General features: G+C 37.9%; 1 protein-coding gene across 1 annotated transcript; it reads left to right on the top strand.

Annotated features, from left to right (window-relative positions):
* The first annotated feature begins 846 nt into the window (after positions 1-846).
* On the top strand, positions 847-15,030 carry FAM149B1 (family with sequence similarity 149 member B1). Its single transcript, XM_019470958.1, has 14 exons — positions 847-977; positions 1,557-1,689; positions 2,688-2,830; positions 3,462-3,581; positions 4,188-4,358; positions 6,051-6,238; positions 6,499-6,629; positions 7,214-7,267; positions 7,732-7,844; positions 8,491-8,697; positions 10,572-10,698; positions 11,020-11,145; positions 12,135-12,216; positions 14,034-15,030. The coding sequence occupies exons 1-14, from the start codon at positions 847-849 to the stop codon at positions 14,105-14,107; spliced, it is 1,800 nt and encodes a 599-aa protein (XP_019326503.1). The 3' UTR covers positions 14,108-15,030.
* The last annotated feature ends 1,654 nt before the right edge of the window (positions 15,031-16,684 follow it).

The raw sequence follows: 16,684 nt of genomic DNA, 5'->3' as shown, positions 1-16,684 counted from the left end.
CGGTTACCGCGTGGCCCCGTGGCCCCGGGCGGGGCGGGGGGCCGGAGCCGCAGGCTGGCGCTGGGCGCAGCTTGCCCGTAACGCTGGGGTGGGCCGGGTTTAACGCGGAATTGTGCGGATCCGGGGGCGTAACGGCGGTGCGGTGGCCTGTGCCAAGGCTGCGGCCAGCGGTGCTGCCTCAGGAGGCGGCCGGCATAAGGGCAGCCGCGGTAACGTGTTTACACCGATCCTGGCCAACGAGCGTACTCGAAGCTTGGAAAATACAGGTGTGAGAGAACGGGATTAAATCCCTCCTCTTGTCTTTTTTTTGACCCAAGAGGTAACTGCTGCGTCGGCGCTTTTTCGCGGGGGCGAGAGGTTTAAACAAACATATAGGTTTTAGTAGTTAGCTAGTTTTTGTTCTTGCATTGATGCCTCCCTCTGTTGCCAACTACTGTGGCTTTTTTTGTCCCTCTTTCCTAAACACCTAAACGTTGACGAAACAAAAAACTAGCAAATGCTATTTCTCCTAACTTGCCACTGCTTGGTTTGGTGGCCACTCTTGTACTATTCGATTATAAGTCCCCTACAGGGACAACGACATTATATCTGCTTGTAGAGAGCTGTAGCCCGATTCAGAATGACATTTTACGTTTAAAGGAAGACACTGATTTCTAAGCAAAGACATTTAATTCCATGTTTAGCCTAGAGTTAGTTTTGATACCTTAATTCTAAAGCTGTGGTAACAAGAATTAGCCTTCTAATAATAATAAATGAGCTCTGGTATGCAAATTAGTGCATTCCTTGAAAAGCAGAAAAAAACCCTGTAAAGCTTGGGAACTCTGTAGGTGTTTATTCTTATAAGTAATGTCAAGTTCCGCTTCTTGTTGTAGACAAGGACTTCCAAAACACGCCTTGCGGCATCATCCACTGCCAGAACCTCGAGCTGAGGTGTGCCCAGCCACACCCACGGCTGAAAACTATGGCGAGATCTCAAGGTACTTGTCATAACATAAAATGAATCTTTGTTTGGAGACAATGGCAAAACCAGGCACCTTTGTGTTGAGTTACCTTTACAGAAGTAACACAGTTGGTAGGCTTAGGCTTTACCTCAGGTCTGTATCATTTCAGAACATGTCCTTCCTATTTTGGAAATAATAAAAAGTGTGTAGCTGTGTTCTGTTCCCAGCTCGCCTGGGTCATCTAATTTTATGGCAGAAACAAGAGGAGAAAAGATAAAAATAATTCCTGAGTGGTGTAGAACCGGGACTAGAAATAGTCTGCAGCTTAACTAAGATAATTTTTGGAAAAGCTATGTTTTGCTTGACCTCTAGACTCCCTATGTCATTGAGATTATTAGGAGTTACAGTTGTTATAATTACTTGCGTACTATGGCTTCTGCTTAAATGCCTCTGAAGTAAATATTTACCCTATGAAAACTCTATCATTCCTAAGACCTCTTCTGATATATCTATGCTTTTTTGTACAGAAATAAAAGTTTACTTACCCACTTTATTTGTCATTGTGTATTGTTGGGGTTTTTTTCTTCCTTTTTTTCCTCAACATGTGCATTTCAGGGAGTCTGAAATCTGGAAGGAATCAGATTATCCTTCTGTTACTCCAGCTGATCATGGGAATTCATGGTCTGCTAGTCAGAGTTACGCTGACACCTCCACCGAAGACAGCTCAGTCTTCTCTTGGGGCTATGATGTGAGTAGAATGTATCATCCAAACCAGATGTAGCACAGTGAGTAGAAAGACATTTGAAATACCATTGCAAATACATTTCAGGATAAAAATGAGGATTGGATCTGTCAATAAATCATTGTAGTGGTTATAAAAAGAACATCTTTTTTACCTCTTCCCCATCTTTCCTTTCTCTCACATCAAAACATATTAGGCTTATATTATTCAATTAATATTCTGCATTTCCATCTAAAACTTTGGAAATGCAAATCATTTAATGCATAAGTGTATCTATACAACATAATAAATGTTGTTATTGTGGAATCCCAGACATGAGTAGATGACTTTCAGACACTTGGTGTGAGTTCATCAAACTTCTGCGTACGTGTATGTTTCTCAAAATATAGTAAGCCCCTAAAACATTATTTTCATTTAGAAATATTTGTTTTATTCCCCATCTACCAAAACAAAGTGTGCTATTGCTTTCTGTGAGGTGAGACGGAACTGTGTAGATTTAAATTACCCAAGAACCGACCCCATTTTCTAGCTACACGAGGACATGTAACAAAGGTCCTGAACATCCTTCACTTTCACAGTGTTTCACACCAGTCTGCATTGCTTTTTGTTTTGCTGTTGTCTATGGACATTGCAAGCAACAAATTTTCCATTTCATTAAAATGTTGCTGAATGTTAGCCTTCCTGTTCTGATTTCTTTTATGTAAATTACTATGTCTTTAACTTCATTTAATAATACAGATATTTCAAAACGTTTTAATAGTTTTTCTGTTGTGTCAATGTAAGCTTTTTATGCAGCTACCATCAGTCCTAACAGCAGTCCGCATCATCTCCAGGGGAAATGATTTAAAGTTAATGTCTTTCTATGCAAAAGAAATAGAACTGTTTAAATCAGTCCCGCTAAGCTTTAAACAAATAGTTGTCTTTTTCAGTTATAGAAAAATTCAATTAAAAAACCTCTCTGAATGCTATTCACTAGGTATTTGTTGGATAACTTTCCTGTCTAGGAATTTGATAAAGCTGCCACACAACAAGTTCAGCAAATGTTCAGGCAAATTGATGAGCTTCTCTATGAGCAGAAAGAAAATGTGCACGTTGAGGGACTGCGGGAAGAATGCCACCAGTGGACATCCAACTTTCCTCATCTCAGGTATTTTATTAATAGACTAATGCTAGTACCATCACAGAGTTATAAAAGGGTAGGGATGGAAGCAGTTGCTTTTAAAGCAACGTTAGTAGCAGGGTGGTTTTATGCAATTAGATAGAGATAAAAAGATCACTCTGGTAGTCTGCCTGCCATTGTCATTAATAAACATTCTACTATCTCACATTTGGTTCCTTGCCAGAAGATTATTGCTATTTGCAACTGACTTGGTTTTAACATAGCAAAATTCTCTTAGAAAAGATGTATGGTATAGCTAAAAGCCAGGTGCTTAAAATAATTTACAAATCCTCCTACCCTAGTTCAGCAGTCCTTATGGCTATCCGTAAACTTAAATTTTAAATCTTCATTACATGTATTTGAAGAGTTTTGTCCATATTCAAAAGTCTTACAATTAGTGGAGCATGAAAAACCAAGCAAAATTTTCTTGATTTATTTACCTGTCTTGAAGCAATCTGTACTAGGCAAAACAACTGAAACCGCATTTAACTATCACCAAGAAAACCGCGTAGCTTCCCAATAGAATTTTTAGGATTTGCTGCTCTGTGTTCTTACACGCTTCAATAATCTTACTTTCAACATTTTCTAATTTATTTATCGTTTGCTTTTGCCATGGCAGGGTTGTGGGGAAGCAGATAGTGATCCCCACAGATGAAGGGTATGGATGGTATTCAAGTTCACCTTCTGGCTGTTTAGGTTCCTCAGATGTAAGTTCACCACGAGAAAAAGATTCTAATGAGTAAGTACCAGTGGTTAACCCAGACTGTACCAAGGTGGGAAGGTAATTTTGTTCTCAGTGGACTGCAGTGATAGGCTTCTTAAAACGTGAAGCCTAATTCCTTTCTTTTAGGCTGAGTTTTGAACACAGCACTTTTTTTTTTTTCTTTTTAACTAAAAGTAGTACATTCAGAATAGCAAGACTATGTAGCTGTGCTTGTTGCTAACTACAGTAAACTGGTCAGTAAATAGAAATACCTTTGCTGCTGCTGACTTCTTAAGAATATGTATGTATTGTAGCTGGTTTTATTGTTACTCATCTATTAAATTTGTATAGAACTTCAAAAATACAAAGCACTACATTAGTACTACTTTATGTTATTGAATGTTTTAGAATGTTTTTTAATTAGCTTTGAATTTTTTTCTGAAGTTTCATGTTCCTTAGCAAGAATTAAAAATATCCAAACCAAAAGGGTTTTTACTGTAATGCATAATTTGTTGGCCTCCCTAGTGCTTGGCTTTAACTACCGTGCTGTCTCTCAGCCTCTCAGCTCACCAAATGCTGCTATTTGAAGTTGAATAACAACTTATTTTCATTTCTGCTTTCTGAAAACTGTCACCTGTTCAGATTTAGTGTTTTTGGCAAGAAGGTACCTCTTTCTGTTACTCCTGTTCACAAAAAGGCTGACCGTTCCAAGTCTCCGACCTTGTGTTCTCCAGAGAGTGAAGAAGATGAAGATGGAGTAATTGTCTCTGAAGGCGTAATGGAGGAATATTTAGCATTTGACCGCAGAGATGTGTAGGTATTGAATATTAAGATAGCAATTAGCACCAGTGTCCTGGAATTCCTGCTGTTAAGATGTGTATTTTTCCGTTTTGATGTTAGCTGATAAAGTATTTGATGAATTTATTTTTTTTTATATCTTTGCTCTAGAGAACGTTCAAAAGCCTGAGGGTGCTAGGGCACTGGGAATTCTCCCAATCCATTTCCTAGAACAATTTATTTTGCTAAATTATTTTTCTGAATTTTTTGTAATTTTTCATACTAGCCATTTTTGTGCCTGGTTTAAATAGTTCATTCCATCATAACTAAGAGCCTGCTATGTGTTGACATATTTAATAAAACCTGTTTAAATGTCATTTGTTTTTTATACTAAGTCAAATTCATTGTTGTTTGTTATGCACTAGCAGTGTGCTGCTTTGGTTTTGTACTAACATTTTGGGTGGAATTGGGCCTTTCCAGATTTTCAGTGGTAATTTAAGAATTAGAGTGGATTTGATGCTTGCCAAGAAATAATTACCACTATTTTTATCTTAAGAAGAAAGAACTAAGGGTGGCATAAAGAGGATTCTTTTTGCCCCTTTACTTTATTCAACCCAACAATATGAACATGTGGCCTGGGTAAGGACTCTGGATGGTACTGTCAGTTGCTAACTGTTTAATTGGTTTTAATAAATAAAGCCACTTAGCTGCATGGACCATGAGATTCAAATTGGTGGGTGGCTTGCTTTGACCAGGCCAGAGAGACATTGCTGCAGCAAACAATATTGCTGTCTCTGTAAAATAATGGTAGAAATATTACAGCTTTTTCTAGTGGGATCTCCTTTTTTTTCAAGGTTTGTAGCTTTTTTGATGTTAAATACCAATTCAGGGAGCAGATAGGAGAGCCTTGGATCAGTATTATTTTCTCCCGTCTATAAAGTTTCTTTTGGCAGATGAACATAAACTTTTTTGAGCAGTTGTCTTACAGGTTTCACACTTCGAAATACCTCTTGCATTGTGGAATAGTCTGCAGCAAAGGCCACGTGCTGCTGTGAATTATGTTTTTTCTCCCTTCTCATTGATTACATCTAATTGTCTAAAACTGAATTAAGCCTGTGCCCTGAACACCACCTGGCTGTTAGAGCAGCAAGCTGAGAGACATTAAACAGTCATGAGTAGTAACATTCCTTTCTCTTGTCTTCAGAATTCTGTAGTGACGTTAGATATGGAGCCTAACGATGTGATGAACAAATATCACTGTAACTATTAATATTTATTTTTAAATGGAACTTCGATCTCCTTGGTAAATTATTTATTATTCATGAAGTATCATTTATAGTAATTCTGTATGGGGAAACCAAGGTGTGCAGTAATAAGGTGGTTGTCTCAGTCATTTCTCATTTAGGTCAGTGGTAGGTTCTGGAAGAAATAAAAGTTCAAGTGCCCAATGTACAGAAGCTTGCTTCTTTCAGTATTAGACTGTTATTTGATATTGCTGTTTATTAAACTGTCAGCTCTCAGAAAATAATAGTGTGATAAATACAAAACTTCTCCTGAAGTAATGTCTTCAAGCTATTCGGCCGGCTGCGTTGACCTGTTTCAGTTGAAGAGAAAATAGAACAGAAATGCAGCCTTAGCTGATGTTTTAATCCTATTAAATAAATGCAACAAAATATAGGAGACAAAGAAAATGTGTTTATGGTACGGGTAATGCTTACATATTTTCAGGGAGGAGGAGTTGCATGAGAGGAAAATGGGACTGTCCTCTGGTAGACGAAAATTGGGGTTTCCTCCTATCTCTCCGTATTCCTGCATGAAGGATTCTGTGCTCACGTTTGTGTTTGATGATGTGTGGAGTGAAGTCCTAGGCTGCATGGAAGAATTAATCTGCAGACACTGGGAAGGGTCAGCCTCTGGTAAGGATCACTGAAGATTCAAAAGGGGATTTCAGTTACTTAATTTTGCAAGGATGCAATGAGAGAGAGATGTATTTGGGAGTAATCTCTTCGGGGGGGGGGAAGTTATTTTGCTAACAGTGTGAGACATGCCTTCAAAAGGTTTAATAGAGCTTAGCATCTAAGAGGACTCTCTTTAAAAAAATTGGATTCATAGCACTGTCCACAACTAGCAATGCTAATAGTCTGTATTTACAGGAATTCTCTGTTGCTTTGCATAGATGATGAGAAAAATATCATAACAGTAGAAACAATCAGAGCAGATGCTGGAAGCCCTTTGCAGTTTGATTCTCTGCCAGTGTTGTTACCTCGTGTGCCGCAAACTAAAATGCCCTCAGTGACATCAAATCTGGTAAGTATTTTTAGCCAGCTGGTTTGTTTGGGGACAAATCAATACAGCGCTACCTAGGCAAACAGATTCAAGTATGTCAGGGGACCGTTTAGATACATAACTAGTTTGGATTTTGTATGAATGCTGACTGTCCTTTCTAACACTTAAGTTCTGTTATTCCTCAGTTGCAAGTTTTAATTCCTACTTTTCTCTTTAAAACTTAATGTTTATATGTGTATTGGACAACCATGTGGTGCCTGTTCATTAATGATGTAGTTCTTTCTACATTTCAATAATGTTTGAACTAAATTGTGAGATCGAGGATTGCATGTGTGAGATCCTATTCTCACTAGCTTATCTGTAGCTAACTGATCAGGCAATAGAGGACAAATCTCCGTGCAGTTGTAAAACAGGATTTTTTTTCTCAGACACTGAATTTGACTGTATAACCTGCTTTAGATGATCTGCTCCTAGAGTGGTGAGCACCAAAGTGTTACCTGTTTATTCCATTTTAATTCAACTCTTTCCTTCTTATTTCTTTTTATTTCTTTCTCCTTTATTTCTACCCCTACCTCTTTCTCATGTTCCCCTTGCTGTATGTGTAGTGCCCAAAAACCAGATGTGGCCGCAAAAGCAAAAAGAGGAGAAAACCACCTCAAGTATGTATGTTGGAGAGATTAAAGTTCTGGTATTTTCTATTTGCTTTCGTTACGGTGGGTGGAATTTGATGTTTTTCCAGATCAGTCTGTGTTCCAGGAAAGGAGTTTGCAGTTCTGTTCTTGACATAAAATGTCAACATAGACTGAAAATTAGTTTCATAAAGCTTCCCATTATAGCCATTGTTGGAAGATCCTGTCATGCAAATGAGAAGCTCAGTTGGAAAATATTAAGTATGACATAGCATGGTAGGATACATTTTCTAAGCACTACCATTTGCAAGAAAAATTGAATGCTAAGATGTCTATCTTAGATGGGGAAATGATATAACGGATTATATATATTTGGATGTCATGGAAGAAATTAATTTCTTTTCTCCAAAGTTATTTATAAGGGCAAAATCTGTAAATATATGCGTATGTCTCTGCCAAACAGTAATTTACTTATTTATTTTTTAAACTTTCAGGTAAATCTCTCTCAAGGGTCAGGTAGTGGCTCTCAACGTAATCTAAATGGCTTGATGGTGATACATGGGATCCAGTTACAGCAAAGGAACCTGCCTGTAATGGAGAAAACGCTGTAAGAACTATAGATCATCTGTTGTCAAGTAGAGTACTCTCACAGTGAGAGGGATTCAACCCAAAACATTGTGCGATAACTCTCTACACTGGAGAAAGCAATTCTCAATTATTTTCCTGCTTGGTTTTTTATTTACTTGTCCTCTATGAAACAGTATACTTCTAGTACAGGTTTTCTGTTTAATTGCTGCTGGTTTACCACTTAATGCCACAGCCGTTCACTGCTGTTGGCACTGACTGACACCCTGAAAAGAGATGAAGCTCAGAATGAGATGGAGAAACTGATTTGCTCAGTTCCTAGAAGTGGACTTGTGTTAAATCTAGGTTATGGGTGTGAAAACTGGTGTTTACAGTATGGTTTTTTTTAATCTGTTCTGTGATTAGTTTTTACTTTTATACTGAAATCTTCGATCAGAAAGTTCATAGTTCAGTAAAAAAAATAAAGATAGGCAGCTTTTTTCTTTTCCATCCCCTCTTCTTTTCTAATTTGGCTGTAAATTACTTTATATAGTTACGTAAAAAAATGAAAACACATCATCTCTATCCACACATAATATTAATATCACATGTAGATGAGTACTTTGATAACAGGGTAGTTATCAGTCATGTTGACCATGTCCGTTTTGGTTTTGTAATTCTTTTGTTAGGGACCTGGATGACAAACGGCCAGGCTCCAGTTCCATCCTCTCTACTAGAGTGTGGCCAAATCGTCCTGTAGAGCTCAGCACATCATCCCTGTCACGTTCCACAAGAAAGCGAAATCCACCACCACGTACCCTGCATCCCATCAACACAAGCCACTCCCGTACTGGGACCCCAGGGTCTGTGGACGATGTCTTCAGGGGAACTCGACTGTATGTTTCAAAACCAGTTTCTCACTGCAAGTTACCATATTTAGAGAACCCGGCTTATACACAAAGCATTCAGTTGAACAGAAAGAACATGAATTATTTGATTAAAGAAATTAACTGCCCATTAAAGCACAATCTCCCCTGAGAAAGCTGAGTTGCTAAAGTTGATGTTTACTGTGCTACAAGCTGCGATTCAATGAATCGCATACATATTTAAGTAGTTTTGCACACAAACTGTAGACCTCATTCTGTCCAGTACAAGCAAAGCAAGTGCCACCATCTCTTTCTTGACATCAGCTTTCTTTTTCTATAGCCTATTTCCAAGATGAACTTCAAAATCTACAGTTTTTGGAGGTCAAACTGCCTGTTGCTATCCTAGCCCAGACTGGGCTATAAAGGAGGTGCTCATCTTAGATAGGTTATCATCTGACTGATCAAAGGACTCTTAATGAACTCGGTGAACCCTCAGTCATGTCTAGAATATCTTAGTTTTGTTTGGCGAAATGATCTGACTGAATGTAGTCATTTACGGGGACTACAGGGTATTAGGAAACAATGCAGGGTTTAATATATTTTTATATTCCACGTGTTGTAAACTGACATAGTTTCCTTTTAGTTTTGCAGTTTATCTATAAACTCACTCAGCCTGTTGTTGTTTGTCATGTACTGTTTAGAGACTTGTTCCTTGTCCCTTCACAACTGATGTTTCTACTTGCAGTATTTTATGCTTCTGTTCCCCTTCCACAGGCTTTGATCAATTTAACAATTGTTAACATCTCCCCTTTATTACCATCTATATTTAAGTGTATGTAGAGAGCACTAGGAAAGTCTTTTTAAAAATGCTGGTGATAGTTTGAAGCTTTTCTAATGTATTCTTACAGAACATCCTTCCTTCAGTCAATTCCAGAATGCATAAGGCCTCTTGATCATTTCTAGCACTTCTCAAACATACAATAATATAAAGATACCTTTCATGTCAAAAGGCTTTCATATGAAAAGGCTGTATCTGGAGAACAGATTTCTTATTCTTTTACATTCCTCCTGTGACTAATGTTCAATTCATTTTGTATTTTGTGCAATTAGATGGGTTTAGTTCCCTTTAGAAGGCTTCTAAAAGCCTCTTGCACCTGTTCCTCCAAATACTCAGACAAAATATGGAGAAGGTAGAAGCCTTGTTTTACCCCCAGACGTTTTATTTGACGCTTGTAATAAGTGAAAGAGCTATAATATGCACTTGCATTATGTAGCTTTTATACTTGCTCTGCTTAAAATATGGGCGGCTGCTGTTTTCTAGACTCATTGTTTATCTTCAGTTGCTAGGCTGAAGTTAGCAGTAAGCAGTACTTCATCCTAAAAGGTATGAACAAAGAGCAGAAAATGATGCCGTGTCTGGGAACGGGCAGACAAGATTCTACCATTGTATGGTAACTGTCCATGAAGACACCTTTATATATACACACACCTTTATTCTGCAGTACCGGCTGCACGGCACGCTCCTTCAAAATGCACTGGATGAGTTGCATTTTAAGCACCAACTAGCTTTTATATACACCCATTACCAGGGTTTCTGCTGGGGTACTCATTCTCGGACTCACTTTGCTTATATGCTTAATATTAAACATTCTGAAAACTGGAAGTTCTTGTTAGTAGATGAAAAAGATTTCTGCCAAACTTCACCCACTGCAGAACTCCTCTTTTAAATACAGTCTCCAATAGTCAGCCCTAACACCAGCATCTTGTAGCAAAATTCTGCAACCGTTGCTCTTAGTTTTAACATTGTCTACAAAATGCCAAACAAACTGACAATATTGTATGTATGTTTACACAATGCCAAACATAAACTGTATGTTTTTTCTGTTCTTATTGGCACATTTCAGTCTGACTGCACATGAGCAGCTGACCTCACCCTCCCCACTGCCGCTAAGCCGAAATAATCTCCTACCACCTATTACTACCACCAGTGTGGCAGAGCATGTGAGCACTGCAGGATCCCAGAGGCAAACGGTAATAAACACAACAATTTTATTATTGGATAGTCTAAAATTGTAATCGCTGCTGATCAAATAACCTAACCCAAGAGTTCTAATTTGTTACCTTGTAAGTGACAGCAACTGAAATAGATGCACAAAAAATGCCGTATCAGTTTTGACTGACAGCACCACCCATCATTGAATGCTTTAAGTCCAATGAATGCCAGAATTTTTTTCCTCCCCATAATTAGGTGTAGAATGGTTGACTTGGAAAATTAGCTTTAATTCCTAGGGTAATTATTTTAAATGTACTGCTGCAATAAGAAGTAGCCATAACTATTACTCTTCAATGCAGAAATCTCAAGGGAACTCAAGTCGAGCTCACAGTGTAACAACACACGAAGATAGCCACCAGCAGCTACAGGAGCGGCTTTTTTTACTTGATCATTTCGCCAGGCCTAACACAACCAATGCATTCTTGGTAAAGCATGGCAAATTATACCAAATCATCCTTAGTTACTCAATAGGGTGCTTTGACAATTAACATAGGTAAACATTACTGGAGAACCAGGTGATCAGTGCCAGGGAGTTCATCAAGTTCACCACTTGATTAGATACTCAGAGGTTAACAGAAACATCATTGTTTGGCACATCCGAAACAAACGGGACAAGTCGCTTGTTCAGGGATAAGGATCTCGCTATACTCCCCACAGCCAGCTCCTAACCACACCTATAAGCAGCTGGTGGTATTACACTTTTCTTGAAGAATCGAAGTTTGAGATGCTTGTGGAAAAAACTAAGTGTTACTTGAGGTGTAACATTCAATCTAGCATCTTCTGTGAAGGCTTAAGAAGAACTGTGGGGTAGGGAGGGATGCTTTAAAGTTTTGCATAGACATTGGGAAGTCATTCCTGCAGCTGTATTCAGAAACACAAGGGTAGGATAGTCTTCATTGCTTTCTTGCACAAGTTTGCTGTACTATTAATGTCCAGTCTGTTTCAGTATCAAATGCTCTTGGTTTAATTTATTGAAACACCTGCTCTACTGATATCTTGTCCTAGCTAACAAAGTATTTTTATCTAAGCTTTAAAAGCTATAATTTTAACAATAGCTTTTAAATAGCTGCTGGTTTGGTTTCTGTGTATAGTTTCAACATCCTTGACTCAGCAGTTGAGTGTACAAACTTTTTAAAATCTATTTTGAAACAGAACAATTTCCAGAAGTAGTGAGAATGCCTTTAACTGGCCCAGTGATCATTCTAAGAAAGAGTGTTATAAAAGTATATTTTCTACTCTATAGGAGTTGAACTTTAGGTTGATTTAACCCTCCTTAAACTTGTAAAAGCTCTACTTAGACCTTTACAACATCTTACGAATTAGGAAATACATATGTTTAAGTAGTTTGTATTACAATCTTGACGTTTGCATAAATTTTTCATGCAAAGATCTATAACTTGAACTGTCTTTTCAGCCAGATCTACAGCACCGCCGTTCTTGCACTGTTATTGATTATAGTAATCAATCTTGGACAAGCAGAGGATCAACAGGTTCAGGTATGCTCATCAGTCATAGAATTTAATAAGATTAAGCAAGAGGTAGGCTTTTGGGACAAGGATGCATTTCCTACATAGATAATTACAGTGAGGAGGTTTTTCAAAGTTCTATTTCATGTTTTAAATTTTCCATTATACAAGTTTTATGCTTGCATATAGAGTATGTTTGGGTATGGCTTATTGTGTTTTGTTTTTTTTTATTACCACCTAGTATTTTAAAACATTTAAGGAAGCTTAATGTAATCGGCCCCAATGCCTCTCATGTCAAAGTTAAGAGCAGGAGTTGCCAATTTAAACAGGAACTAGCAACAACTACTTTCTGTCCAAGGGTTTTTCTTCTGCTCAGCTATACAACTGAAAGAAATTGCATTATGTCCAAAAGAAACTTATCTGCGCTGTATCTGGAAGAGATTGTACTAGAATTACAACTTAAAAGTGTATTTTAAAGCCAGTAACTGTACCAGTACAATTCACATGCATGCTCTGAAATCAGAGTATGCTTGTACGGTTTATTTGTAACAATTAGATTAACTTTATGGAGCTACGTGGCATAACCTAAAATGAATCTCACCTAAAATTACTTACTTTTAATTGGTCAAAGTATCAATGCAGCAGGAAAGCATTTTTGTTGTGAATACAATGCATACTCTTCCCTCCAGTTTCCCTTACTTCACTGCAAAGTCATCTCCCTAAATTTTTTATGGTTAATACACTGTGCAAATAGTCTTCATATAGGCTTCAAAATAGCTACACAGTCACAACCAGGGTTGAGGTTCTTTTTTGATAGCAGGAAGCTACAAGACTAAGTTGCACATGTGTTACAGTAGGTCAATTAACCTTACTTATTTCAACTTTACCTTCAGAGATTTAGGTTTTTCATGGCATACAGAAGGTCTAGTCTAGTCAGTTGAAGGGGAGTTTGTTCAGAGATTACAGTAGATCAGAAGTTAACTTTTGTGCCCTGGAACAGCTTTTCTGAATGCCGTCTTTATAACTCTCACTTGAGTTCACCTTGAGAACTCCCTGTTAACTTTGTATTGATCCTAAGTATCACCTCCACCTGGAAAGGGTGGCACAGAGCAGGGGATTAGATGCACTTTCTGGGAACTAGGTCTGTCAAGACAAGTTACACTGGATTCCTTTCATCGCAGTGCTTTGGGATTCCTTACGGAGTTGTCAGAATTTCCCACATAAAAATATACTAACAAGATAGGATTGAAGCTGCAAAAGTTAATGGAAACTGCAAAGGTTAAGGTAGCAAGTACACGGGTGATTATTAGAGGACAGGAGGGGTCTTCTAGCTTGTCTCATAGCCAAATGGCCTACTACCACTAATGTAAGTGGTACCAGAGGCAACTTGAGTTTAACAAAGGCACTAAACTGAAGTAACTTAACTAACTTGTTTTTAAACAAGGAAGGAGTGGTTCCCACTGAAATTAAAATAAATATCTGCTCCCCCCCCCAAAAAATCCCCCTATTATCTTGAAATGCAAGATGAGTTTTATGACTGCTGTATTAACAAAAAAAAAAATTGAAGTCTGCAGAAGAACTTTGTAGACTTGAATACTTCATGAAATATCAAGGAATACAGTAGTTCCCTGCAATGCAGCAACTATGAAGTACAAACTTTGCCCCTTTTGAAAGGCCAGTCACTTGTCTCAAACTTGCGTAACTTATACATAACGCAGTTGATAGCCACATATTCAAATAAAAAAAAACAAAAAAAGCATTTGTTTTAAGCTAAAGGAGATGTATTTGGTACTTAGTTTTAATACCTTCCAGAAGTCTTAAAGTTGTACATGATCTCTGTTTATTAGGTCTTCAGCTGCATGGTTCTGTGAAAGCCCACAGTCGAAATGGATCAGTCACAAAAAGCAAACAGGGGTTCTAACGTGCCATGAAGAAGTATCCATCCATCTCCAGAGAGTCACGAACCACCTCTCATTCTCAGCAATGTCAACATTGTTTACAGAGAGTTTTCAAACACCCTTCCTTATGAATAATTATTTTTATATAAATCTAAGAAGCAGCTGCCAAAGATTAGAAGGGGTATACTTAAACATTCCATTTTTCTACCATTAGAAAAAGCTATACTCCAGTGGAAGGGTGAATACACTCCAGCGGGCAGTAAAGCCTAACTCCTAGAAAATCTAGCAGATGCTCTCAGTCATTGCTGTTTTCCTATTACTGGCTTGTTACTGGTTCATGTTGTTACAGACAGCTACTGCAGAACCTGCTGATTTTCCTGTTGGCTCTACAGAAGATTAATCAGGTTTTCCATAGCAGTAGTAATTTAAATTTTTAAAGCTATATTTATATGTTTAAAGCAATATTATACTATCAAAAGCAAGCACGGCACATGATACTGCTTCTACAACTCAGCTTAGACAAGTTATGAATCCTGTAGTAATTGCAGCAGATATTAACACAGTTGTGTAAAAATAAGGTTAGCAAACCAGATGAACAGAATTGACAGCTTTAAGGGTAGTGCACCACTGACTTTTCCTGTTTTATACACTTACACGTCTTCCTCAGTGACTGAAGAAGGTCTAACAGGCAAGGAAGTGTCTCTTACTGCAAGTAGTTCCAGACAGTATTCAAAGAAAGTACATTGTCTTCCTGGTGAGACATTTTATGGTAATTTCACAGAATAGGTCAGTCTCCCTTTCTAAAAATACCTGCAATTATACAAGATTTCTGCACTCTGCCACGAAGTTCCACAACCCACAGATGCAACGTAGCATGTAGTAGATGTGTTCTGCACCGTGTGACAGACATAGCGGAGGTATTAGCTGTAGTTGCCCTTGTGGCTCCAAATAAAACAAAAACATGAAATACAAGCTTCTCAAAATAAGTGATTAGTTGAAGGTCTTACTCCCAAGCAGTAAGTGCCAGACTACAAGTAAGTGTAAAGACAAGGTGAGGATAACCAGTTACTGTATTTTAACAAAGTTAGGACACTGCACGAAAACAATCCAGTTAAATCCAATTAAAAAGCACTTTTTTCTAAATTTCCTTATTAATATTTTTCAAATTACAATTCATAATGGAAAAAACTTGTCAGTATTCTTTATGAAGTGGCTCCCCTATTTTCCCCACTCTTAAGTTATGCAATCTATCAAATGTTAGTGGTACCTTACAGAACAGCTAATAATTTTTAATCAATATTGAAATTCTTGAGTCCAGTTGATCCAAGCATGCTCTAATCAAAAAGAAGGGAAAAGAAAGCAAAGCAGAACTGTGCAAGTGTAACTGGGTTAACTCCTTTGCATTTCTAGAAGGGAAAAAAGGCTCTGGGCTCAATCTAAGTCTCTTAAGTTTGCATAGAGATAAATTGATGATGAAGAGAGGCTTCTATTCACTAAACCCTTTCAACATACAATTTCTCTTAACAGTTAAGACTACTGGAACATTGTACAGTGTGTCATTTATTTATCTCAAGCTAACTGGAGATAAGTATCCCATTTACATCAGTGCCATTCCTCAGGGACCAAGTTAGTGTTCTGTAGCCCTAGTGCATAAAGAGTTACAAAAAATACACAAATAAACTTGAATGGACTTCTAGTGACATAATGTAGTATTCTATAGCCTGGAGGAGTCAGTGTGTTAAAAAAGTGAAAGCAGTCTCATCATAAGGTAATTTTTGGTTTCTGTACAAATGGTTGACACCAGGGACTTCTCCTGGGCTGTTAGATCTCTATTTTGTGTAGTAAAAGTAACATTCAAGTCACATGTTACGCAACATAACATAGTCATATGCTGTACTCTCTCAGAATCGGGATAATTTTTGAAAGCAGCCAAGTAAAAGGGGACAGAGTTACCATTCTACCTCTAGCTTCCCCCCAGGAAGCCCTATTAAATAATCAGTTCCCGAATGCTATCACTGAAGCAATGAGGACCTTCAACTCAAAAGTAAGTGTTCACCTTGTGGCTCATAAGCCTTTGAAAAATGATCCACAAAATAAAGTCAGCCTTGTTCCTTTGAGCTATAGTAAGTTGAAAACTAGTTACCCTTCAAAGTCATACCCCTGCACACTATGTCAAGTGGTTTAAAAACAGCTGAAGCAAAAACCTTGAAAGTATCTGCACATCTTACAGAAGTAATTCACGTCTGAAATAACAGAAGTGTTGACAAACACGATGAAGCAGCTAATCACTACCATCCTACAGCAGACATTTTCATGCTATTGAAATAACATGCAACATTTCTAAGCTTTGGAACTCCTTGCCACGGGACATCACGAATCCCAGAAATATACAGAACCGACTCTGTTCTGTGGCTTTTTAAGTTTATTACCTCACTTCAGTGTGTTGGAGAATTTCTGCATAGTCACATACGTGCTGCAGTCTCATATTCTTCCTAAGGCATCTGCCGCAGGCCATCAAAGACCAAACACTAGGTGGCCCTCTCATCTAATGTAGCATCACCAGCACTGACGCCAGTTAACAATATAGCCATATTTTCAGC

The sequence above is a fragment of the Aptenodytes forsteri genome, unplaced genomic scaffold (assembly GCF_000699145.1).
Source record: "Aptenodytes forsteri isolate BGI_AS27 unplaced genomic scaffold, ASM69914v1 Scaffold320, whole genome shotgun sequence".
NCBI lineage: Eukaryota > Metazoa > Chordata > Aves > Sphenisciformes > Spheniscidae > Aptenodytes > Aptenodytes forsteri.
The sequence above is the reverse complement of the archived record's forward strand: the minus strand, read 5'-3'. Positions and strand labels throughout refer to the sequence as shown.

Excerpts from the sequence above, each read along its gene's own strand:
- FAM149B1 (XM_019470958.1), top strand. The coding sequence starts at position 847 with ATGTCAAGTTCCGCTTCTTGTTGTAGACAAGGACTTCCAAAACACGCC. Across the intron at positions 7,268-7,731 it reads AGAGGAGAAAACCACCTCAA|GTAAATCTCTCTCAAGGGTC; the intron begins GTATGTATGTTG and ends TTAAACTTTCAG. Across the intron at positions 12,217-14,033 it reads CAGAGGATCAACAGGTTCAG|GTCTTCAGCTGCATGGTTCT; the intron begins GTATGCTCATCA and ends TCTGTTTATTAG.